At 30.3% G+C, this 26,287-nt stretch overlaps 2 protein-coding genes and 1 pseudogene across 3 annotated transcripts; 2 read left to right on the top strand and 1 right to left on the bottom strand.

Annotated features, from left to right (window-relative positions):
* Positions 1-6,875: 6,875 nt before the first annotated feature.
* On the top strand, positions 6,876-9,804 carry LOC148207056 (putative protein phosphatase 2C 42 pseudogene; annotated as a pseudogene). Its single transcript, XR_015784959.1, has 4 exons — positions 6,876-7,079; positions 7,184-7,576; positions 8,189-8,559; positions 9,457-9,804. The product of XR_015784959.1 is annotated as a putative protein phosphatase 2C 42 pseudogene (transcript).
* Positions 9,805-9,810: 6 nt separating this feature from the next.
* Positions 9,811-11,937, bottom strand: LOC148207055 (UPF0481 protein At3g47200-like; the record flags this gene model as incomplete). The annotated part of the gene is made up of 2 exons (XM_088109434.1): positions 11,823-11,937; positions 9,811-10,560 (listed from the first exon to the last, which is right to left on the bottom strand). A coding segment is annotated over exon 2 (708 nt), but the record flags the coding sequence as incomplete, so codon positions are not given.
* Positions 11,938-17,130: 5,193 nt separating this feature from the next.
* Positions 17,131-25,425, top strand: LOC148207054 (aldehyde dehydrogenase 22A1-like). Its single transcript, XM_088105433.1, has 14 exons — positions 17,131-17,628; positions 17,705-17,748; positions 17,884-17,988; positions 19,420-19,547; positions 19,801-19,923; positions 20,200-20,353; positions 20,825-20,928; positions 21,017-21,095; positions 21,238-21,333; positions 21,444-21,581; positions 22,282-22,497; positions 22,645-22,836; positions 24,760-24,903; positions 25,051-25,425. Exons 1-14 carry the CDS (start codon positions 17,517-17,519, stop codon positions 25,207-25,209), a joined length of 1,794 nt encoding a protein of 597 aa, XP_087961559.1. The 5' UTR covers positions 17,131-17,516; the 3' UTR covers positions 25,210-25,425.
* Positions 25,426-26,287: the final 862 nt, after the last annotated feature.

Raw genomic sequence — 26,287 nt, 5'->3', positions numbered from 1 at the left:
TCCTCGTATTTTTAATTTTATTAAATATTTTATTAAATATTTTTTAAATTATTTTTAAATTAACTCTAACTATATTGTTATTGGATTCTATTTAAACAAATCATTTTTAAATAAGTTTTTGTTAATTAAAAAGTTGAGATTTTAGATATAAAATAGCTAAATATATATTTTCGAAATTTGGAGGAAGAAATTCGAAACTTTAAGTTCAAGAAAAAAAGGTTTGAAAACAAATTGTTCCATTTTAATTAATAAATACTTTTATTAATTAATAAAAATGTTTGTAAATATGATTTATAAATATTATTATATTTATTAACTAAATTTAAGTTTCAAGAGTAAGTAAGTATTAAAAACTATTATATTATTAATTCATATTTTTTATAAGATAAAAAGTAGTTTACGGAAATAGAATCTAATAATATCTTAGAGTTGTTTTAAAAATATTTCAAAAGTATTTAATAAAAATGTTAATTTTGATAAAATATCAATATAATGTTTGTAGAGAATATAAATTTGGTCATGATTTATAAGGAAATCATTAGTCTATTTAAAAAAACATGACTGAATTGAATCAAAGAATAAATATATGGACTTAAATTAACACATGATATGTATTTAACATAGTTGGTATAATACTAATAGAAATTACCTAATTACATCATTTCATTTAAACAAACTACTTATGAGACAAAAAAAAATTACCTACTTGAATTATTTAACCACCAAACTACTAATTTAACTAATAATTTAAAATGAACTAGGAAAATTAAAAAAAAAAATTATTAAGTGTTGAAAAGATATTTTCATATTGAGTGATGTATATCAAAAAATTTCCTTTTTTTAATTTGAACTCCTTGATTTCTTCTGTATATCTTGATTTCTTCTATGACCTGTTGAGTGTGTGCTAGTTCATTCATGAAAGGTTTTTGTGGTTAAACTAATTAGAAGTGAAAAAGTTTCAACATCAACTTTCCAGTTGAAAATATCTCTCTCCCAAAAGTAGCCGGAAAAAGGTTTAAAATATCTTAGCATGAATCAATCACTCTAAATTTATTTTAATAAGAATCAATTTCGTAAACTCAAATTGTTTATATTGTAAAAATGGCATCAATTAAGAAAAAAATTTTAAATATGAGAAGAGCCTCATAAATTAAAGTTGACATTTATTATGAGTCATTACTAACACATATCTATTAGTTGTATTTTGAACCAATCAAGCTTTTAAAGTTTTTGGAGCGAGATGGATATTTTAATTTTTTTTTATAAAATACGTCATACTTTGAATAAATAGTCAAACATAAAATTAAATATAATTAAAAAATAAACATAAATAAACAAGAGCAAGAATTAAATATTATAATTCTTGGTTTAGTTATTATCTGTGTTCACACCTCGTATGTTCTTTTATGTTTTTAAAAGAAAATAAACATAAATGTGTTCATAATTTTTTTTCTCATTTTTTATTTTATTGATTACTTAATTTATCTTACCTTTTTAACTTTTCCTATCCATACATTTACAATATAAAAATCATATTTTGAAATCAAAATTATCAAAACAAGAGTGGTTTTTTTATAGTCACAGTGGTACTAAATTATGTGTTCTTTTTATTATTTTAGTAATAATGATTAAATACATAAATTTTTATAATAGCATTTTGGATCCTTCGGTATTAATAATCTCAAAATCCGTGATTGCTTGAAAATATAAAAAGTTTAATTTTTATTCATGAAAATTTTCAAAAATATGATACTGAAAAATACGTTTTACATTTAGTTATGCTTTACAACCAATTTAAAAACTCTCTACATTTTTATTATCCAAATTTGAAACTCACACGCATCATTCATACATTAGTTACCTATATTTTAGTTCATTAATTGATGCAGAAATTTTTTAAAATAATGTAGTATAAAAAGTTTATAAAGTAGTGAAGTGAATTTGCAAACTCTGAAATAAAGAAAATAATTCTCGTAATAAGTTAACTCAAACAATTTAGGATGTTTAGTATATCATAATATCACATAATATATATATATATATATATATGGTTTGCTTGTATCAAATTTTAATTGACAAAAATACACTCATATATTATTAATTTTAATTTTTAAGATTAACGATATTTTTGAATAATTTTTAATTTTTATTTTATTTTTTATTTTAAATAAAAATAAAAAATACTAAAATACCTTTGTTTTTAAAGTATGTCTTTATTTTATAATAAGATATGTTTATCAACTAAAATTTGGCACATAAGTTAACAAACTATATATATATATATATATATATAGATATATAATATTTATTTTTTTTAATTATATTAATTATCTATAAAAAGATTATCAATATTAATTAGAAACAATTGAGATCAATTTTTTAATTATAAAAATATAACATCCATTCCCATAGATAAAATCCCATTAAAAACATATTAATCCTAAAAATAATATATATATATATAATAGTCATTCATAAATAAAAACAAGTAGTATGAGAAGAGAAAGAAAGCGAAATCCCATGTGGAATTCGTGCTACATGTTCAAATAAAAGACAAAAATTTGATGTAAATTTCATTTCATCTTAAACAGTTCACTAAACATAATGATAACTACAAGTCAATTTACATCTAATCCTTGTTTAAGTGTTGGCATCAAACTTATGTTGTAGATAGAGCGACAAAGGCAAGTGCGTCTTTGTCCTTTTTATATATATATATATATATATATATATATATATATATATATATATATATATATATATATATATATATATATATATATATATATATATATATATATATATATATATATATATCATGATATGTCCACTGCCTTATACTACTACGAGAAACCATAACTTCTTATTTTTGTCCCAATTAAATGAAAACTTTTTTTTCTTTGAATAAACAGACTTAATGATTAAAACAAAACAAGGAAAAATTCTAAATACACAATTATATCATTATATTGTATAAGGAATACAACATTTTTTACAATTGTTAGTACAACTTTTAATTACACAATTTTACTTTCTATTAAAATAATTGTATTTAATAAAATAAAATACATAACCATATTATCTTTTATTTCTTAACCAAGTCAATAATCACTTATAGTTCATCAAATTTTATCTTTATAAAGTTATTCATATTTTATTTCTTAAAGTATGTTTTTTTTCATGCATAAATGCGGATGCACATGACATCAACTTAAACTAAGGTGATAGACAACGTTACACTTATAAAATCCAACAGTTAGTCAGTCATAAATATAGATACTAATTACTAATTAGTAGTTGATTGTTAGTTAATCAGGTTTCTATTGTACCTAACACTGTTATAAACTAAATCACTGAATATTGAATTTCTTTTATATTAAATTTACGAGAATTCGATTTTCTCTCCAATAATCTATTCTCTCTATACAAAGATAGGTAATCTTCATAATAGTTATCCTAAAAATCATATAAAAAAATACATTGAATAAACTCATAAATTAATGACAACAGAATTATTTAATTAGTATTTTAATAGTTAATTTACTTTATACAAGACAAAGCCAAACTCTAAAAAGTTTAAAAAGAAATTACACATGAACTTTCGTTAAACACATTTATTGATGAAAAATAAAATAATAAATTATTTTTCTAAAAATGATAAAAGGAAAAATACATATAAAGATGAAAAGAGAACAAAATCAAAATCTTTACCTATTTCGAAACACGAGGTTAAGAATTTTATTATTCAATTAGAGGAGCTCTTACAATTCAACAAATTACAAGTGATAAATTTCATAGTAATTCTTTGTAATGTGATTCATGAAAACTTATTTAAACATGAAATGTCTAATGAGTCAAATTGATAAAATTAGAAGAGTTTCTTTAAAATTAAATTAATATAAAAAACAATCTCCTCGTGAGAAATATGTAAGAAGACATAATTGAAAATTTTAGTTTTGATTTAACTAATGATGAATTAAAAATTTTGAAAAAATGAAGGATAATTTTTTAGACGTGTATGATTTTTTTATATTTATAGTTCTATTAAATTATGTGTTTATTTTTGTTGTTTAATAATAGTGACTAAATATACAACTTTTGAGTATTCCAAAATTATTAGTCAATGTTTTTCAATTGTTGGAAGTCTACATCAACTATAAATAAGGTCAAATTATCTTACAAACCAGTTTTGCGAGATTGACTTAAACTTTAAAAATCACTTTTTAAAGAACATTCATCAACTCTCACACTAGTACAAAAACAGCGTATAACGTCATGCGTTTAACGTTCAACCACTGAATAACCAACTTCAATGATCGATGACATTTTTGTAAATAAATGCAATTATTAAACGTTGTTTAAAATTGTAATTCGATGTAAAATGATATAAAACGTCGAAGGCCCTAACGTTAGACGTCAAAAAGGTTAGTGAATTCAATAAAAAATTAAGTGAGAGATTAAAAATTCATTCACTTTATCGTAGCACGCGAGACCATTTTCTCTTCTCAAACTTTTTTCGAACGAAGTTTGACGACTATCACATGTAATCTTTCATTCATTTGATTCAAATGCATTTTATGTATGATTTTCGTTTGTTTTGACTGATAATTTTCGCGCTTTTGTCCTTCACAGGCGCATTCTGTTTTCTTTGTCATCGGTGAAAACACTTTATTCCAACGAACCCACCTTTTAAAGGTTAGTTTTTGTTTTTGTTTTGAATAACTTATTTGTTGAACTTGTTTTTGTTTTGAAGAACTTATTTGTTGAACTTGTTTGTTATAGTTTGGTTGAACTTGTTTGTTATTGTTTGGTAACTTGTTTGTTATTGTTTGGTTGAACTTGTTTGTTATTATTTGGTTGAACTTGTTTGTTGTTGGATATTGTTGTTTGTTCTTGATACCATATTCATAGTTCTTGCTTTATAAACTTGTTCGTTATTGTTGTTTGTTCTTGTACTAACGTCGTATATTAACAAAATTCGACGTATATTGACAAAATTTGACATTAACTTAACGTCGAAATTTTTAAATTCGACGTCAATTTAACGTCTTCTAATATGACGTTGTTCGCAAATTCGACGTTGTACGCGATTTTTGTACTAGTGTGATCACCTAATATATTTTTTATAGTTGAATCCAGCATTAATAAAGAGAAATGAAGATTTTTATAAAAACAATCTAAATAATTAATTTTTTATTTATGAATTAAGCCAAAAAAATCAAAAATACAAATTATAAGTGAATTCATAGGAAGGACATAGCTAAAATTAAATGTAAATTTTTATGTAAAATTTGAATATTTTCTTATTAAAATATTAAATTATTTTAGTAATGAATTATCTATCTATCTATCTATCTATATATATATATATATATATATATATATATATATATATATATATATATATATATATATATATATATATATATATATATATATAATACAATGCTTATTTTTGTATTAACTTTTATCACCTCTTGTATCTTGAAATTTATTGTTATTGATATGATATGTTAGTTGGGATATTATAATAAATATATTTACCATTAAAAGACATTCCAACAAACAGCATATTATTATTACCGCCACACCATCTATTAAATAAAGGTGTTTCTTTCATTCACTGCATTTACTCTCATTAGTTTATTCTTTAATGTGTTCTATTTGGTTGGATTAAGAAGTAGAAAATAAAAAATTGAAAAATGCTAAGGGAAATGGTTCATATTAAAAAGGAAAAAAAAATTAAAAGTGTAAAGAAACGAATAATGGTATTTTTAACGTGATAAAAAAAGTGATTATAAATTCATATATTTAAGAAATGATTAATGAGATATGATTAAATGTTAAGAAAGATTTAAATTGTTACTGCTTGCCTCGATTAAAACTTTATTCCATTACAAATCGCTATCCATTTGTTATTTGATATTTATATAAATTAATATATAATTTAAATTATTTTTAAAAAGAAAATAATATATTTTTAATATATTTTATATATTTGATGTTTAAAATTATATATATATATATATATATATATATATAAATATTTTGATATTCTTAAAATATTTGTTTAAGATTCGCAACTGCAAATACATGTAATATTGTAAAATAATTTAATGTAAAAAATAAAGTTTAAAAACATTTTTCCTATATCTCTTTATCATTATTTAAAAAATATAACAGTTAAGATTTTTTTTTGTGTTTTTAAAGTTTTTATTCTTTTCTTTTTCAAATTTTATTGCATCTCTTTCATGTATGCGTATTCGCGTCTTAATGCAAGACATAAAGATTAATGGACGTGAACTAAATTAATTATAGTCGTATAAACTTTAACGGTAAAAGTAAAAATAGCAATTTTTGATACATTTTTAGTAAAGTTCTTTATTTGCTGGGCTAAAATTTTGTTAAAAGATTTAAGAAAAGTCACAGGTGAGACTCGTCAAATTAAAAAGTAAACAATTTTATAATTTATAATGAAATTAAATTAATAATAAAAATGTATTATTGATATCTCTTAAATTAAACAATTGTATTTTCCTGAATTCAACAAAATGGACGGGGATGTTCACATTCAGCAACAGTTGGCAGGTCGTGCCTCTAGGCAAAAATAAAAGTCAAACGAATTGAAATGCCAAAAGTATAAGTACAAGGACGAAAGAGCAATAACTAAAAAACAAATCCAAAACTTTTACAGCCCGAAAAGTAATATATATTTTCATTTGATTTTAATTGAAAAGTGATAATTAAATTGCAAATGGAGTTTGTAAATAGTATATCTTTCATTGAAAAGGACTTGTATGAACTTTAAACACTGTTTGAGATAAAAATAAAATTAAAAAAAATAGAAAATAAAAAAAATGAGAAGGAAAATTGTGGAGAAGACACGAAAGTAAAGTAAAGGTGTTTGTCCCAACCCAACTAAAGTATGGAATTTGGTTTTATGAAAAAGGAAAAAAAGGAAAGGCATTGAAAATAACATCAGCAAACAGAGTCTTCCCCACACCATCTCTCCCACAAGAGAATGAGCCCGTTGATGTTCCTCTACAACCGAACACACCCCGCCACCACCCAAGGCTAACGTACGCCCCCTCCTTACCCTGCGCCTCACCACCCCGTCTTTTTTTTCCCCATTTTCCTTTTTCCCTTCTTAAGCACCGCGTTTAACCGTTACTTCCCCACTCAGATTCGGAGGATCGGAGCGAGGTTGGCGGTTCCGGCGTTGGAGGCCTTAGGGTTAGGGTTACCGAGCGATGTGGTATGATCCTGGCATTGATGAATCTGTTCTCGCTGTGTTGGAAGCCGTTCGGGCGCGATGCTGATCGATACGATTCCATCGGAGTTATCGGGAGCAACTTCGCCGGGAGAGAAGGCAGAGAAGGTTTGCTCTGGTTCCGCGACGTCGGAAAATATGCCTCCGGCGATTTCTCCATGGCCGTAGTTCAGGCCAACCAGGTTCTTGAAGACCAGAGCCAGATCGAGTCCGGTCCTCTCGGCACATTCGTCGGCATATACGATGGTCACGGAGGACCCGACGCCTCCAGATATGTTTGCGATCACTTGTTTCGCCATTTTCAAGGTTCTTCATTCGGAACCCTCACTTTATAGACAGTTTCGTTTGCTTCTTTTTTTAATTGTTTATTTATATATTCACTTTCACGGTTGTTGCTGTGTGGATTTAATGCGGCCACGTTTTTAGTCTGATCGTCTCTTCATGAATCACGAGTGGCAGTGGCAGTAACTGTTACCAGTGGTTTTCATCAGTTTGCTTTTCCCATGAACCTTTTTTGGATGTGCTTTTATACTCTCTCTTTTTTCTCGTTGGTCTATTGAGTCTGAGATTTCCAGGAATCAAGTACAGTTGAACATTCAGGACAATGGGTAGATAATGTTTGTTTTCGCTTTTTATCGTGAATCGATTTAATAGGTGAATTGTTTGTAGCTTTTTTTTGGATTTCCTCCAATGGAAACGGATTCGCTGTTCCGTGGCACATGGTGCTGTAAATAGTTATTAAAGTGTTTTGGAGTCTCGACTTTTGTGTTGAAGGCCCATGGTTTTGGTGGAGCATGATGCCTTAAATTTTGGTTCCTTCATGGGGTATGAGTGTTGGGTATTGGTTCTTCCATGTCTTGTTCTGTTGTTAAAGAAACAGTTCTTATGCTAGCTGTCTCAGATTTCTTGTCCGTGCAGCAACGTCGGCTGAGTCACGCGGGCTTGTTACAGCGGAAACAATTGAAAGAGCATTTCGCCAGACGGAAGATGGATACACAGCCCTCGTGTCAGGTTCCTGGAATGCTCGACCTCAAATTGCGAGTGCTGGTACCTGTTGTCTAGTTGGAGTGATATTTCAACAGACACTCTTTGTGGCAAACGTTGGAGATTCCCGTGTTGTATTGGGTAAGAAAGTTGGCAACACTGGAGGTATGGCTGCAATTCAGCTGTCTACAGAACACAATGCAAATCTTGAGGCTGTTAGACAGGAACTTAAAGAATTACACCCTCATGATCCTCAAATTGTGGTCCTCAAACATGGAGTGTGGAGAGTAAAAGGCATTATTCAGGTAATTTTTAACTTGTGTCCTCTCGGTCAAACATTTATCCATTCATTCATTATTTTCTTTATTGTTTTCCATTCTTTAAAGTGCTATACAGAAAGGTCTTGGAGGCTACTCAAACGGTGTCCTGAAAGGCCATTTCTTTTGTTTGTTAAAATTGAATGCTACATATGGGCTATGATTTCTGAGTCCTTACATGTCACCTGACCCAAAACACCTAAAGCCAAGGTCATAGATCATAGTTGTTCTTTTACTGTTTCTTGTATATTTTTCTACTGTGTCTTGTGTTGCAATATGAATTACCAACCTGGTTCATATTTTTAAGAAGCTTCTTATTCCTTAACCTCATACTATCTGTATTCATTTTCTGCATTGTTTTTCACCAGAGTTCCTTAAAAAAAAGACATCGAATATTTCAATTAAATTGTAGTTGTCCCCTATTCCCTTGTGAAGTTATCAGTACTTAAAAATATACCCTATTTTTAAGTGTATTAACAAATCCCTAATGCTTGTCCTTATAGTTTTAATTTGCTATCTTGTTAAGGCATTGTTGCGGTGCCTGTGTGTTTGCATGTGTATTAAACTACGAAGGTAATCCATGTGTTTAATGATTCAGTCCTTGATTTGTGTGGTTAAAACCAAATCGTATAAATGGAAGCAAACATTTTATATTTGGCTTATGATATTCAATATTCTATTTTCTACATTGCATTAGTGTTTAAAAAAGTACAGTTTAACCTCTGCGGTATTTTTATTGTTGAAGTCATATATAAATATATATGTGTATATGTGTCAGTGTATATACATACACACATAATTGTTAATAGTTCACAAGTAATCCCAAGGTTCACATCAAAACTTGGCAATATCACATATATACTTCATTGATTGTATTTGGTGCAGGTTTCTAGATCTATAGGTGACGTATATTTGAAACATCAACAATTTAACCGGGAACCACTTAATGCAAAATTCAGACTTCCTGAACCGATGCACATGCCTATCCTGAGTGCTAATCCCACTATTCTTTCTCATCCTCTGCAACCAAATGATTCCTTCCTTATATTTGCATCAGATGGTTTATGGGAGCACTTGAGTAATGAGAAAGCTGTGGATATTGTAAACAGCAATCCACATGCGGTAAGATTCTTTTTACCATGTCTGGATTTTCTTGTACTTATTTCTGTAATGGACGTTACCTATTATATTATTTCCTCGTATGGCCATGAAATGTATGGTTGTGTGTTGGGGGGGGAGAGGGAGNTGGCTAAACTTCTCATTCACAAATTCTCCATCCCCCGGCAACTGTTTTCTGAAGAAACGAAAGGTAAGCTCAGAGAGGGTCAGGGTCTGGTCATGTTGTACTTGAACGAGTACAATATGAAACAACCTTTGAAGAATGAGAAATGGTATTTGGTTTTCTAACAATATAAGGTCACATCTAACCTTATTGAGCAACCCTGGCGTGACAAATATGGGGTCACCACCACGTCTTATACCCTTTAGAGCATATTTCAAGAGAAGCTCAATGATGAAACACCCATCAACTAGCATCATCTCGATGAACTGGTTGCTTCTGAGGTTCAGTTCTTCTACATAAAAATTTCGTGCTGGCTTCTCTAAATCGCTCAGTGCATTCACACATTCGTGCAAACTTGACTCTAACTGGTTTGGTTGTCGACTCAGCAGTGTGAGCAGGTAATGCCACTTGCGATCTTCCATGTACTTTAGACCATCCTTGCCATGATGGAGAGGACCAATAGAAACTGTGCCAGGGATGTACATATTCTCATTTACTTCTAGGAGTTTCAATGGGACTCTGAAGATGGAGTTCAAAGATGAAACCGCTTCAAGCTTCTCTTTGATCGATGATACAAGATCTTTATCTGCTTGTGTCTTAGCTGAAACAGGGTTATGATCCATGTTTCTTGACTGATCCCTGGATTTGTCAGTGATTGTTTCCATTAAAAGATAGTAGAAAAGTGTTTTTTCTCTTTATCAAATCCACTGTGGGAGTAAAAATGAGATTTTGTTATTCATACAATAATTCTACTTTTCTTTTTCTCCATCATATTAAAATCATACATGCAGGCAAAATAGACTGCACTTGCATTTGCACGTTTTATTAAGAAATAAGCATGAAAATGAAGACGCAAATGCAAATGCTTCTCTCCAATATACATGAGGATCATCGTATCCAAATTTCAAGGAAAAGAAGAAGGAAGTAATGTTCATTAAGTTTGCAAAACTAAAATACAAGCAAAAGATAAGAGCCATGAGAGATCAGGGAGGGGGAAAATTCCATTATTCAATTGCAAGTTAAATCTATATATTCTAAACACATAATTTTCTTGTTCACAGATGGGTTTGGGTTTTTAAAAATGATATTTTTATTAAACTAATAGAGATTCAAAATAATTCAAAATTAAAGATTAATAAATATTTAGAATATTACACATTCAATAGGTTATATAACATAAAAAAATCTAACAGATTTGTAACTCTATTCAAAATGATGGGATATTTTTTTAAAAAATATTATACTATATTTACAAAAAAATAATAAACATTAAATAGATATGAATTAAAAACATATAAATATGGTTTACCATATATATATATATATATATATATATAATATATATATAATATATATAATAAATGTTTAATATTTTTATATTTTTTTTTTATTTTTTTATTTTTTAATAAATTATATTCCTTTTTTAATAAATTATGATTCATACCAAACCCAAATATAAATATACAAATTATTTTCTTTTGAAAATTATGAATTTGAAATTCAATCTAACTATTTAGATTTTGGTTTATGAAATTTTAAACTAATATCTTTAAAAAAAAATATGAATTTAAATTTAGTTTATTTTCAAATTATATTTTCAGAAATCCAATTTATCTTCACCCAAATAGTTGAACTATAGTTTGGCCATTTCTAAGTTAAGTCTTCACTTCTGTCTATGCTAACCTCATCCCATAATCTGTATTTAGCATAAATAATCTGTGTCCTTAAAATTATAATGAATGACATAAATATCAATCAAACCACATGAACAGAAAATAAACTCTGAAAATTAAATCAGCAAACCCCAGCCCCAAATATTTTTTTCTTAGCTTCAACAATTCTGCTATACATTTTTTTTTCAGTTCCAGTTATCCATTGCTGGAGAATTAGTACTAAATTAATTACAAAAAAATATTGGGAAAAACTTGTCAAGAAAATTAGAAAAAGAAACAAAAAGAAAAACATAGACCTGTATATCAGTTATCTGAATATGTTTCTTCCCAATCTGTATCTCTGTTTCTGGCTTTGTCTACCTCTGAAGACAATGCAAGAATGCTGCATGCATCGATATCTTAACAATCCCGAAAGCAATAATAGTTTCGAAAACTAGCGAGGCTACTGCTACTATATATACATAGATTAATCAAAACTTATTAGAATCCTAGATAACTTGAGAAGTGTGGTAACAGAAAGGAAGTGGAAAAACCAATGAATAAGGAAAGAGGGAACAAAACTAGTCAGGTACAGTTCTGAACTGTACAAAACAAAAAGAAAGCACGACCTGCTGAAGGTAAAGCAGAAACCTATTAGAAGTAATTACTTAGCATATAGTTTAAGAATTTTTCACACTAATTCTACGAGTCAGCATATTAACCCTTGCATCATGGTTTCCCTTCTTTCATCTTATATTTTATTCCAACTCAAGTTAGCTATAGTTATCATATGATAATTATTTACAAGAGTTTTTTCTGCAAGCACAAGAAATTTTGTAGCTATCATTACTAAAGAAAATTTTAGAAAGATATATGTATATTTTCGACCAGAAATATTTCAAAAAAAATTAAGTATTATCTATGAATTTTTTTAATAAAAATTCATATATATTTATGATGTAATAAGAAAACAATCTCTTTAGTGCGACTACAAATAAGAGCAAAAATAAAAACATATTATAAATTTAGTTTTATAGTATGTTTATAGAGATATTTGGAGGGATAATTACAGAGAACTTCATATAAGGAGTTTTACAGTGTAACGTAAGTGTAGTGTAGGAAAGTTGTTAATAATTAGAGGAATTATTTTTTGATATACCTAAATTTCTTCTTACATTTGATATTATCCTTGCTTAGTTTTTACTTTTTTCTTTCTTAAAATAATACAAAAGTTTACACCACTTTATCCTTGTAATATGTATTAAATTAACGTAAGAATGTGTCATGATATTATTATTATTACTCTAATGGCTAAATGTCAGCAACTTTGAAAGCAAAATCCTAGGCATAGATGCGTGAGCTAGAAAACTTAAGCCAATTTCAACTGTGTCTGTGTGATGCCATATTTTGACAGAAACTTATCAAAGTGTAAAAATTCACGTGTGTTACACAATCAAAGTGTAAAAGATTGTGTAAAATAAAATGAGAATCATACTATGAAAGATTAGCAGAACTAATATATGAGCAATAGTCAAACCTGGTCCATTTCCAAGTTTAACATGTTCAGAACCAGTGTAAGTGGATTTTGAAGAAAAATTGGAAGGATCACTTGTTATGTGATGTGAAGCCCCACTGACAGGGTACCGCAAAGATTCAGTCATAGATGATATAGAAGAAAATTGATCAAAACTGATATCGCTATTGGAAGGTGTAACCTGGGAATTATGTATTTGAACAAAGGACTGAAAATCTTGATTGAACCGATGCCAGCAAGAAGTAGTTATGTGTCCAAACTTGGTGCAAATTTGACATTGAACTCGCGTGTTGGCGTTGTTGTGGTGTGAGGAAGATGGTTTTGAAAAATTGTTCTTGTAGATACATCCACCATGAATAGAGTTAGAAGGCGAACAACCACGACCACGATCTTGAGTCTTGCTAACGAGTGGATAAATTCCAGGAAGATATGGTGATAGCATTAACCTAAAAGATATTATCAGAGGTTTGTTTGTGCTTCTCTAAGCGTTCCTCATGCGCAAAAAGCAAAGCTTCAATCTCTTCTACCGAGTAGGGTTCTGTTCAGAAAAGAATGGAAGTAACGAATCCATCGTATTCGTCTAGCAAGCCATCAAGAATGGCTTCGATGTGATTTTCTTCTGATGTCAAGAATGTACGCAGATATCGAGCGATCCTTTTTGGAAGCTTTGAGTTGCACTTTCAATTTTTTTACATGTGCTCTGGATTGGCTAGCGAAGTACACTGTGAGTTTTTGCCATCAAGAAAATGAAGTGAAGGCCTCTGATTGTTGCCATGCTAAAAAATTATGGTCATCAAGTTGAACGCTCACAGGTGTGGTGAAAGAATGTGGAGTAAAAGAAGGAATGGATGTGGATGTGATTTCAAAAGCGAAAGTCATGGTTGAGAGAAAAAAAAAATTATGCAGCTCTTGATACCATGTTGTGATAGTAAAAGAGTGAGGAGAGAAGATAACTCTACATGTATTATTACGTGAATCAAAACAGCCTTATATAGACATTAGAAACACTGACTATAGAAACTAACATAACAGACTCTGGTATGCAGTTATACACTAATAGTATTTAAAAAAAACAACTAAATTTTGATTCCTTGAAAATTGAACTTGGTTGATTGGGAATAATTGAGGCTAGAATTTAACTCCCCAATGATCAAATTCTAGCTTGGTATGATAAATTGAAAACCATATTATCCTTGTAATTGTTCATCAGAGTACGCTACGTTTATAAACACTCTTCCAAAACTTTTCCAAAAGTGTTAGTTGAGGAAAAATGTACTCATTTCAACCTTAACTTCATTCCACCTTCAACATCACCTTTTATTTAGATCCCAAATCATAGCCATTAGAGAAGGTAAGTGTAAGTCTAAGTTTAAGTTCCACGTTAACGAGAAAGTTGAAAAATATATAAAATACAGAACTTATAAATTGAAAAATGATTCTTTGACAAACCTAAATTTATTACTTTAAGAATAATAATACTTTGATACGGATGTTCATTTTGACACTCAAATGACACATTGTGGGTCCCAATAATAGTTTTATTCAATCAATCACATTGGGTTATTTTATAAATTAATGACATGATACTATATGAAATGAATGTATTTGACACGTTGACATGTGAATGTATGGATACTCTTGCTTTAAAGTTGAAAAATGATTCTTTGACACACCTAAATTTTTTACATTCATTTGACATTACCCTTACTTACTTTTTACTTTTTTCTTTCTTGAAAAAATACAAATTTTTACACTTTTACCCTTATACTCCGTGTCAAATGAATGTAAAAGTGTATCATGATACCATTTCTCTTTAAAGTTTTGAGTTGAAAGTGATGTCAATTTCTTATGTAAATTGGTGAGATGTCTCGTTACTTTAATTTTTGTAATTATTGAACACAATATGCTATATTTACATATACATTTTTAAAGAGTGTTAATTGAGTAAAATTTTTCCCATTTCAACCTCATATTACTTCATTTTCCTCGTCATCAACACAATTTATTTTATGCTTATGACTTTGGCCTCAATTTTCATCAAGTTTATTCAATGTAGTTTTTTTTTATAATTTCAATAAGACCTTAAGTTTCGTTAATTTTGATGAATTTGGTTATTTGTCGCATTTCACTTGTTGATTTTTTTATTTTTTCTTAATTTAAAAAATAATTCTTTATGTTTCAAATTAGCATTATCACAAGTGACAATATTAGTGTCACATGGTACTGTCACATGTCATTGGTTTATATTAATATAGTCTATATATTTGTTATTTTGATTCAATTTAATCTTTATAGTTGTTATTTTTATTTAATTTAGTTATTTTAAAAAAAATGGAGTAATTTTGTTTCTCTCTCTAAATTGAGACCAAATTTAGTTTTTATATGAATGTTATACTGATATTTTTATTAAAACCAACTCTAACCTTATTTTTTTTACATGTAGCAACAATCAAACATAACTTAATAGTTATATTTTAATAATTAGAGTTCGTTTAAAAATAATTATAGAAATATTTAATAAAATGTGAGTTTTAATAAAAATATAAGTATAACATTTATGTAAGATTTAATTTGGTTTCAATTTGAAAATGAACAATTTAAAAAAAATTGAACTGTGAATTGAATCAAAATAACAAATATAAAGAAAAAGTTGAATCAAAATATTAAATATAAAGGCCAAATTGAATATATGACATTGACACATAATATTAACATTGATACTTATACTTGACATTGACTTTGTTAGGTCACTGGCAAACTAACAAAAATTAAAAAAAACTGAAACGTGAATCTTAAAAGAAATCATATTAAATAAACTAGATGAAAATATAAATCATAATAGTATTTAAGTGTTTATTTTAACCCCTAAGATCACAGTTATGAACCTTAAGAAAAAGAACTCACCATTACTATTCTAAGATCAAACATGTTTTACAAAATTAAATGAACATTAATAATTATTGAAAACAAATTTTTTAATTTAAATATTTAGAATAATTTAATTTATTCACAGCTATCAATCTAATACCAAATATAAATAAAAATAATTTATACATTGTAGTTTTTTACCTCAATCCTCTCATCTCTTCTACAAATGGTGTCTCTCTCCCTTTTCGGATAAATTTACTTCATCAAAATCATTTCCACCTCTTTTAATTTTGGTGTGGCACGACAAGACAATAACAAGATAATGTTAATGCCACATTTAATGTTTCTTCTAATTTTACAAGAATAATTGCATTGATTATTTTTTATAAAATATAAAAATAGAAAGATCTTTAAAAACAATGAAAAATATTTAAAATATTCAATGATAATAAAGCGAAACAAATTATTAATATTTTTTTTATAAGAAATAGCTTTTAATTTAGTAAAGCATTTCCTTATAAGAAAAAACTTACATAAGGTAATATATGGTATAATTAGTGTTATACTTTAATTAATATTAGAGTTTTATTTTACGAACTTATATTTTATTTAATATTATTAAAGGTTTATTAAGATCAAATACATTTATAATAATAAGAAGAGATGTTATAAATGATTTTAGTAATGTGAAATTGCTTCTAAATTTTGATATTAATTTTTAAATTTTAAAAATAAATAAATGAGATCTCCTTAATACAATTATCTTAAAATTTTTAATTTTTTTACCGATCAAAGAGAATAACTTTTGAATTGTTTATAATATTAAACACGTTTTAGTTTAGATGTGAATCTAAAATAAATTTAACGTGTAAAAGAATATAATATTATTAATTTAAAAAAACTATATTCATTACATTTTATAATTTAGTTATCAAAAAATATATTGAAGCAAAAAAAAATTATAATTTCACATAAAACTACAAACATGTTTAATTGTAATTATAATAATAATAATAATTTAAGGGGAAAAAAAACACTCTGCTAGCTGTTCAAACTTGACTCATCCAACACAGCCACGCACGCGGGTCCTGGGACAGAGAGAGACACGAAAATTGTGAGTTTGGTCTCTTCTTAGGCCAGTTTTACTAAAAGTACTCCAAGATACATACTATTTATTTTATTTTTCTATTTTTTGAATGGATTTATTTTAATCACTCCTTCCTTTCACAAGAAAAAAATGATAAAGAATGCAGATAGAGATCAAAAAGGAGACCCAGGAGAGAAGTAAAGTACATTAAAAACGACAAGACGCATCACGCTTCGAATGGAATCTGGTTTCCTTTTCCCTCATTTCGTGCTATAAACTGAATTTTCCGCTTCGTTTTGCTCATAAAGATCGTTATCGTTACCACCAATGCCATCATCATCATCTTCACGACGCTTACACTTACACTGAGTGAGTGAGTGAGTGAGGGCGTTGTTCTGTAAAAACACTCTGCAGAGCCTTCAATCTAGAGAGCATCGATCGAACTCCAAGCCCTAGGTGTTACTGGTTTTCTTCCGATCGAATCTGCGACTTTTCATTTCGTATTGAATCTCCGAATTTCCAATGGCGTTTTGGTGGCCATTGCTCGTTTTAGCGTTCGCTTACGGTATCTGTAGGTTCCTTCTCATGCTCATTCCTCCTAAGGTTCCTTCCATCGACGTTGACACTTCCGATGGTACTCTATCTCTATCTATCTATCTATCTCTATTCATACCTACGATGTTGTGATGCTGAAATTGTGATAATGACAGTTCTGGACGATGGAAACCACCAGCAGGAGAATAGTTTCATATATGTGAGTCTCTCTCTCTCTTTCTCTCTGCTTTGGTACAAGTTGTGTATGATGGAAAGAATCTTGCTAATTGTTGCGTGGTAAAGTATGGCGTTTATTTTTCACAATCGCTGGGATTTATCGTTGTTTCAAATCCAGGTACCTCCGAGGGGAACGTCGCAGCAATCAGGGAAAATAGTTCAGTGCTATGAACCAGCAACTATGAAATATTTGGGATACGTTCCTGCATTGACGCATGATGAGGTCAGTGAGTATTTGTCTATGTTACCGAAGCTCGTAATAATGGTTTAAAAAGGAACTTTCAAGCACCAATAACTTAGTTGCTAAAAGTATTTGTATCCAAAATGTATTCTATATTGATATTCTTGGATACTTTACCAATACATATATGTGAAGCATACAAGCCTTTTAACAAAAGTTATTAAAATCCATTTTAGTTGTACATGAGATAGAAGCATGTGCAAAGATAGAAATCATCGTCACTTGATGAACCAATATTTGAAGTTTGTCCTCGTTAGGAATGATTTCAAGAAAGGAATAAGATTGATACTGGTATTATATGTAGAGAATACAAAGTGATTAATGATGACAATGATGACAACCTCTTTTTTTTGTTTAGTATTGTCCTAGAAGTATGTTACTATTCCTAATTTGAACTTGCGTAATGGCAATTATATATTTATTATGTGTTATGAGTTTTATATATATCTAGATATGTGTTGCATTGCGGTACTGGATATTCACATCGTATCTCATCATAGACTAGGAAGCACATCTAGTTTTCAATTCAAGCAATCTTCCATTTAAAGTGGTGCAAACTGGTTTCAAGCACACTAGAAATCTACTAGGGCATCATTTCTATGCAAGAAATATGGTGGTTGTGCTGAAGAAAATCTGACAGATCATATATTCTGCCTTGTGGATAAAATTTTGTACTAAACTAGAGCACCGCTTGTGTGCATGTGCAAATAGAGACAGCACGGTCCAAATAGAATTTTCTACTCTACAATAATATTTACCAGAATACCACCATTTGAGTGGGAAGCCAAATTGTTGATGATTGGCATTAGCACATCGTTGGTCAGTTTTAATGTGATTACTGACCATTCATTTTGTTGTCCAGTTGAGGAACAAGTTATGTTATTCCTTTTATACCTTTTTTGTCACAATTTTTTCTGATGTTGACCATATTTTGGTTTTCATCCATTTTTTTCTTCTTTATGAATGTTTGCACTTATTTATAAAAAGTTATTTACACTTGAGATTAGAACAGAAAATATATTTCTAGAGGGCTTAGAAGATCCCTCTCACTATCTTCTATATATAATGATAATACAAGAGTACATGGAATAGCAAGGGACTGCACTAGACTCCTAGGTGCAGAACTAGGTACAACTAATAAATGATATATCAGACTACTCCCTTCCTTGGCTTAATGATGATACATAAATATAATTATTCTAACATTTACCAATAGCATTCTTATTGGTCATTATACATGTGGAAACATTAATGACAAGGCATCCAGAGGTACCAAGATGACAATATTGATGTGAATACCAGTTATTGCAGAGCATGCACCTTAAAATACTGGTTCCTAGTTTTTCAGTTAGTTTTTTTTGCAAGCAAAACATTGCCAGATTGACTATAACTGCTTTTTCCATTTATGGATAGGTCAAGGATCGAGTGGCAAAAGTAAGGAAGGCACAGAAAATGTGGGCAAAGTCCAGCTTCAAGCAAAGGCGCTTATTTTTGCGTATACTTTTGAAGTATATAATTAAGCATCAAGCACTTATATGCGAGTAAGAGCACTTACTTTTGCATGGTTGTGAGGGAAGTTTTTATCATTCTATTTACACTGCTTGAAAGCATTTTTGGTATAAACTTAAACTTATTGTATCACTTTTGTGACATTTTAGGAAATATATGAATCTTCTGTAGCCATCCGCTGTTTTTAGTTATCCTATTCTTAATTCATTTTGTCTGAAGTAGATGTACATAGTGTTTATTGCATGAGAAAGTTATAACATGCTCTAGTTTATGTTCTTTAATTAGAATATCTTCTCGAGATACCGGAAAGACAATGGTCGATGCCTCTTTAGGAGAAATAATGACAACATGTGAGAAGATCAATTGGCTACTGTCAGAGGGCGAGCAATGGTTAAAGCCTGAATACCGGTACCTTCTTCTGCTAGTAGTTAATTAATTTCTTTCCTTAAACTTATCATCATGTATTATCTGTTTCATTATATTTTCTGTTCTTCCTGTGCCTTTTGTACACAAAATCAAGCCTTATAACTTATAAGACATCCTTTGTTTTATAAAAAAATAGTTATAATTTCTTCCTTATGTATTCATTTAAATCTCTACTATAAAATATCAAATTATCTAAAGTGACTTCTACTATCACTTTCTTTTTTTCTCCAGCATTTGATAAATAAAAAATCTTTGTAGGTCTTCCGGGAGATCAATGCTCCACAAAAGAGCTAAAGTAGAGTTTCATCCTCTCGGTGTTATCGGAGCAATTGTTTCATGGAATTATCCTTTCCACAATATTTTTAATCCTATGTTGGTGGCAATTTTTTCTGGAAATGGTATTGTGATTAAGGTATAAAGTATGTTGTTGTCTACCTATCCACAATTATTCTTCACGCTGTGTGTATTTTATGTTGTTTTATACATTGCTTACATTTGTACTTAATGGCAATTAGGTTATATTCCTCGCTAAAAATATATTAAAAAATGAAAATATTGTGCATGGTGCAATACTCACTCTTGCTCTAAGAGATATAAAACTTATGATGAACTTGTATCTAATAACCATTTAGAAGATTGATACGGTTTCTGCTAATACAATTAAGCTGAATTTCAGCTCAAGTTAAAATGGGTCTGTGCACTATCTATGCATTAAGCCCAAAAAGGCTATTGCACAAGGATCATGCTAGAGTTGGAGACATGAAACCACTTTTGATCTTCCACCTACTACTCTCTTGAGCTTTCAGGAGAATTGGTATTTAACTGTATAAATTGCTTTTATGTTTTTCAATTTGACTGAAAATTATATACTTCTTAATGTTAGATATCAGAACATGCAAGTTGGTCTGGATGCTTTTACTTCCGGATCATCCAATCAGCCCTAGCTGCCATAGGAGCTCCAGAGGACCTTGTTGAGGTGATAACAGGGTATGGCCATTTGTCTTACCATTTGTTTTTCCTTTTTGTTCTTTGATTGTTTTTATTCAGCTATGGCACTGATTGGACCTTCTCCCAGGTTTGCCGAAACAGGAGAAGCATTGGTATCTTCTGTTGATAAAGTCATATTTGTTGGATCGCCTGGTGTTGGTAAGATGGTACGATTCTTCTGGCCAGTTGAATGTTTTCTTGCCTAGAATTGGGTCATAATTCATTATTTTCAATCATTCCATTCATTTTTATGATGGCATCCTATTTCCCATAAATTGTGCTATGCCAATACACTGTCTTTTTATGCAGATAATGAGCAATGCTGCCAACACACTTATACCAGTGACACTGGAGCTTGGTGGGAAAGATCCATTTATTGTCTGTGAAGATGTAGATCTGGATCATGTATGAATCCTTTCTACCTGTTTGGATTCCGCAAAGCTTGGATGTAATTATTAATCATAAAAGCTTCATGAGTACCTTAGTTTTAACAGGCTTTGATCTGCTGAATATAGGTCGCACAAATTGCTGTCAGGGCTGTTCTTCAGTCAAGTGGACAGAACTGTGCTGGGGCAGAGCGATTTTATGTCCACAGGGAAATTTATTCTTCTTTTGTCAGTAAAGTCACCAAAATTGTGAAATCTGTTACAGCTGTAAGTGTTTTAATAAAATGTTGTTGATAAAATAAATCTTTACTCTGTGTAACTTTCACAATGGGCTTCTGATGCATAAAATCATTTATGTTTGCACTTCAATTCCACAAGATTGTTCTTTTCAGAAATCTATCGTAGTGTTTATACAGATGTTGTTTTTGTTCTCATTCATTGTCGAAAACTATGAGAAACAGTCATCTATTTCATTCAGAATATGTTGCATTTGTCATCTATATTTTGTTGAACTTATGCATTTTTTTTTTCTCGTTTCTCCTCTTCTTTACCAGTGCAACCACTTGATGCATAAACTTCTGAAAAAATGTTAGCATTGTGTGTGTGTTCTTGTGTGTTTGGAACTCTTCAAAATAAATAGTATATGTGAATCGTTGATGTATAGCTAAGAAATAGAATGTAGTGATGAACAAATTACATTTGCATACCATCACTAGCATGCTCCAACTCTCTTCTGAGATGATGTTTTCCCCTGAAACAGAAAGTACTGAAATCTGGATTTTATGATTATATACTGTTTGAGAGGAGGGCAAAAGAATTAGAAATTTAGGTTCATTCAGAGTGCTTTAACATCCCACAATAAAATAAGAGCTTGGTGATAATTGGTTATGAGTAGACTTCTGTTGTAGAACTAGAGTATAAAGAAGTCAATATTTTTTTTAATTTGTTGGCTATTGATTTCTTGCAGGGCCCACCGCTTGGTGGAAAGTATGATATGGGAGCTTTATGCATGCATGAACATTCTGAAAAGCTTGAGGGCCTATTAAATGATGCTTTAGACAAAGGAGCCGAGATTGTTGCCCGTGGGAGTCTTGGAAATATAGGTGAAGACGCAGTTGATCAATATTTCCCCCCTACTGTGATTGTGAATGTGAACCACTCAATGAGATTGATGCAAGAAGAGGTAACAAAACATGCCAATTGAGAGTTTATTAAATTTAGGTACACATCCTGTGATAGGCATGCATCTCATTTGTGCTTTTACATTCAAGAATTTATATTCTATGTTGTATCCTTCAGCAACTGCTTACCAAATTCATTGATTAACTAGGCATTTGGACCAATCATGCCAATAATGAAATTCAGCTCTGATGAGGAGGTTGTCAAACTTGCAAATGACTCAAAGTATGGGCTGGGCTGTGCTGTTTTCTCAGGCAATCAGAGTCGTGCGAGAGAGATAGCTTCACAGATACATGCTGGGGTAGCTGCTGTTAATGATTTTGCATCAACATACATGTGCCAGGTAAATTTGTGTGATGATGTGATTTATCTTGTCTATCTTTCATTTTAACTTCTATGTCTGTTGATCTCCTGATCGTGCAACAAGTAGGCCGACTGCAAAATTTCTCTGATCATGAGAATTATATTAGAGATGCTCTGGCAAATACTATTAAGCCACTTAATTAGGTTGAGATATATATATATATATATATATATATATATAGTTTACTGTGCAAGTGTTTGCTAGGAAGATGAAAAAGGCAGCTGCATAAGCAAGGTTTGAAACAGTTGAGTCATAAAATTAGGCTGAACAACCTACTACTGGATTTTAGTTCAAAAGGTAACAACATATAAAGGTACAGAGAAATTCCACAGGCTTGTTAATGAGCTTATCACTTTATATTATGTGAAAATAATATTTATATGCTTTTGCTAATTTACAGTTACATCCATTTCGTTATGTCCTACCTGTGTAGGAAATAACGTATTTGACATCATGTGAAGTTTCGAATCACATAAAGACGCGTGTTTAAGAGAAGGATATGTTATTTTTATTTGGGAAAGTTGTGTTTTTAGTTTCTACACTTTTGGTTAAATGTGGTCAAAGTCCTTATACTTTCATATAGACGAATCTGGTTCTCAAACTTAAAAATAACATCTGTATTAGTCTTCTCTTTTATGCAAACGAGGTAATTCTAGGAATACCAACTCGAAGAATTACAAAAATGTAGGGGATTTAATCAAGAATAATCCCAATCTGAATATTATTCCAGAAAGAAGATATAATGAAGAGTTTGAATGAGAATAATAACAAAATTATTCAAAACATTAGCAGTTATCTTAATATATAAATGCTAATAAACCGTTACAACAGAAAAACTAACTCCTTCCCACATGGCTACTAAACCAACTAACTACTAACAAACAATTTTGTAACACTTCCCTCCCCTTAATAGCATCGTTTCTCTCAAGGATGGAAGTTTGGAAACATCTTTAGATCATATTAGTATTCCCATGTGACATCTTCTGATAGATGATGCTTCCATTTTATCAACACCTTGGTCACAAGGAACCCCTTTCTTCTAGGACGGATTCAGGTTCTTTTTCAGCAAATGCATCATCCTGCTGATATGGTAAGTTAGTGGTGGCCACAAAGTTTCCTACATGTTTCTTGAGCTGAGAAACATAGAAAACGTATGGACCCTGCTCTGAGCTGGAAGATCCAACTTACAAGCTAGAGTACCAATGCAGTCCAACACTTTAAATGGCCCAAAATATTTAGAACTTAGTCCCGCATTGCTTCGGAATGCCATGGAAACCTGCCTGCCTACACGGATGTAGCGTAACATAAACATAATCACCAATGTCAAATTTGCGATCACTCCTATGTGCGTCAGCTACCTGTTTCATCCTTTTTTTGGGCTCTCTTTAAATGGAATTTTAGTTTTTTCATCTCTTCTTGCTTGGTAAGACTCCTATCCACCAATTCCACATTAGATTCCCTCGGAAGTAGGGGAGATGCACGGGTCCCTACTTACCTATACATGATCTCATACAAAGTGGCCTTGGTGGTAGTCTGACAAGTGATATTATACCACCACTCAGTTAGAGGAAGCCACCTTGACCACACGTGTGGAACATTGGCACACATACACCTTAAATAAGTTGAGGCACCGATTAGCCACCTTAGTTTGTCCGTCGGTTGGAGCATGGTAACTTGATGAAAGTTGAACGTGGACTCCCTGTAAGGTCATGAGTTCAATTTCATAAACACAATGACATGTTTGATATTAAAAATGCAAAAGGAAGACTGATAAAATTAATAAACTACAAATGATTAAAATTCCTGGTGGAAAATAGAAATTGAAAGTGGATAACCTGTTTAACTCAGCCTAGGTTATCATTCGATTTTCACTGAAGTAATTGTGCATTTTTTATTTTGCAGTCCCTTCCATTTGGGGGTGTGAAGCACAGTGGATTTGGACGATTTGGTGGTGTAGAAGGTTTGCGAGCTTGCTGTCTTGTTAAAGCAGTTGTTGAAGATAGATGGTGGCCATTTGTTAAAACCAAGATACCTAAGCCTATTCAGGTCAGTCAGAAACGCTTTTTGTCATAACATAATACTATTTCCTTCCCGTATCTTTAGATGCTTAAGATTTCCATATATAAGGGAATGGGTAGTATTTGTTACTTCACTGTGAATAGAAACTTTAATGGGCCTTTTGTCTGTCCACAGTATCCGCTTGCAGAGAATGGCTTCGAATTTCAGGAGTCACTTGTTGAAGCGCTTTATGGTCTTGGCATAAGGGATCGTTTGCGAGCATTGGTAAACGTTTTAAAAATGCTTACGGAGCAGAACCCTGCTGGCAGCAGCAATAAAAGAAGAAATGACTGATTGTCTGTTCGGGTAATGTGCTAGACGGCTGATATTATACTGAAATCCCGATGATGCTATTTGCTGTGAAAGAAGAAATAAATAATTGGATGATTGCTCTTGCTTCTCATATTTATCTCTCTAACTACTATTTTTGTACATCTGCTTCCCGTTCTGTTCCCTCCTTTTTGTGGAGCTTTGGTTTTAGTTTAATATTATTTTTAAATGCTCCTGCCATCCAAATCAAACTTACCTCTCTCTTTATCAAAGAAAATTTTCCCTGCAGTCATCTAAAAATTACCCATGATTATATGCCCATTTAAGCATGTTTTTTGTCTTTCTTTTCAAATGTTAAAGGAGATTTAAACAGAATATTTAGATGTGTTATCTGAACTGCGGGAGATAACGGAGTGTGGGCAGTGTTTTCATGCACTTCCATAACCTTGCATTTTTTTCATTTTTCTTTTTAGATTATATATAATTTGGAAGTCATTTTTACTTTTACTGTATAATTCGAAAGTATTTTTTGAATTTTTATTACATTCAAAAGTAAAATAAAAATAACTTTTGAATTGTGTAATATGAAAATCATTTTTCCCTTTGAAAAAAGATTATTTTATTCGAAAAGTTTTCAAATTACTGAAAAATTTCTGATCATACAAACCAAAATGGTAAAATAGCTGGTGGAGGAAGAAAGTTACGGAAGTGTAGTAAGAAACTGTCCGTGGTGTGATTTTAATATAGTTCTCTAGATTTGAGCCCAACAATTGAATGAACTATGGGATGAAGATTAGCCTAAAATGCCTCAAGCCTTAAGGTACACAACGTTACAATCTTATGTCGGGCTATTGTTTCTCTATTTTATGTAATCTTGTGTTATTCAATTCAAACAGCAAACATTTGGCCTTACAACCCAAAAGAAACTCAACACCCTCTAATTTCATGCATAAAATCATGGGTGGTTTGCTAAAATCAGGCTAAATTTGGGCATCATATCAATAACAGGTCAGTTGACCTATTATTAACCAGAAAAATGCACTCTATTTAATAAAAAGCAGAACCTACATCTAAATGCTAACAATCCTACCCAAATTTTAAA

The sequence above is a fragment of the Vigna umbellata genome, chromosome 1 (assembly GCF_029865625.1).
Source record: "Vigna umbellata cultivar VRB3 chromosome 1, Vumbellata_1.0, whole genome shotgun sequence".
Classification (NCBI taxonomy): Eukaryota; Viridiplantae; Streptophyta; class Magnoliopsida; order Fabales; family Fabaceae; genus Vigna; species Vigna umbellata.
This window is presented reverse-complemented; position numbering and strand designations above follow the sequence as displayed.

What these genes read in the sequence shown, in the direction of transcription:
- LOC148207054 (XM_088105433.1), top strand. Translation starts at nt 17,517, where the DNA reads ATGGCGTTTTGGTGGCCATTGCTCGTTTTAGCGTTCGCTTACGGTATC. An exon ending in CTGCATTGACGCATGATGAG is followed by an intron (nt 17,989 to 19,419) that starts GTCAGTGAGTAT and finishes ATTTATGGATAG; the next exon opens with GTCAAGGATCGAGTGGCAAA. An exon ending in AGATACCTAAGCCTATTCAG is followed by an intron (nt 24,904 to 25,050) that starts GTCAGTCAGAAA and finishes GTCTGTCCACAG; the next exon opens with TATCCGCTTGCAGAGAATGG.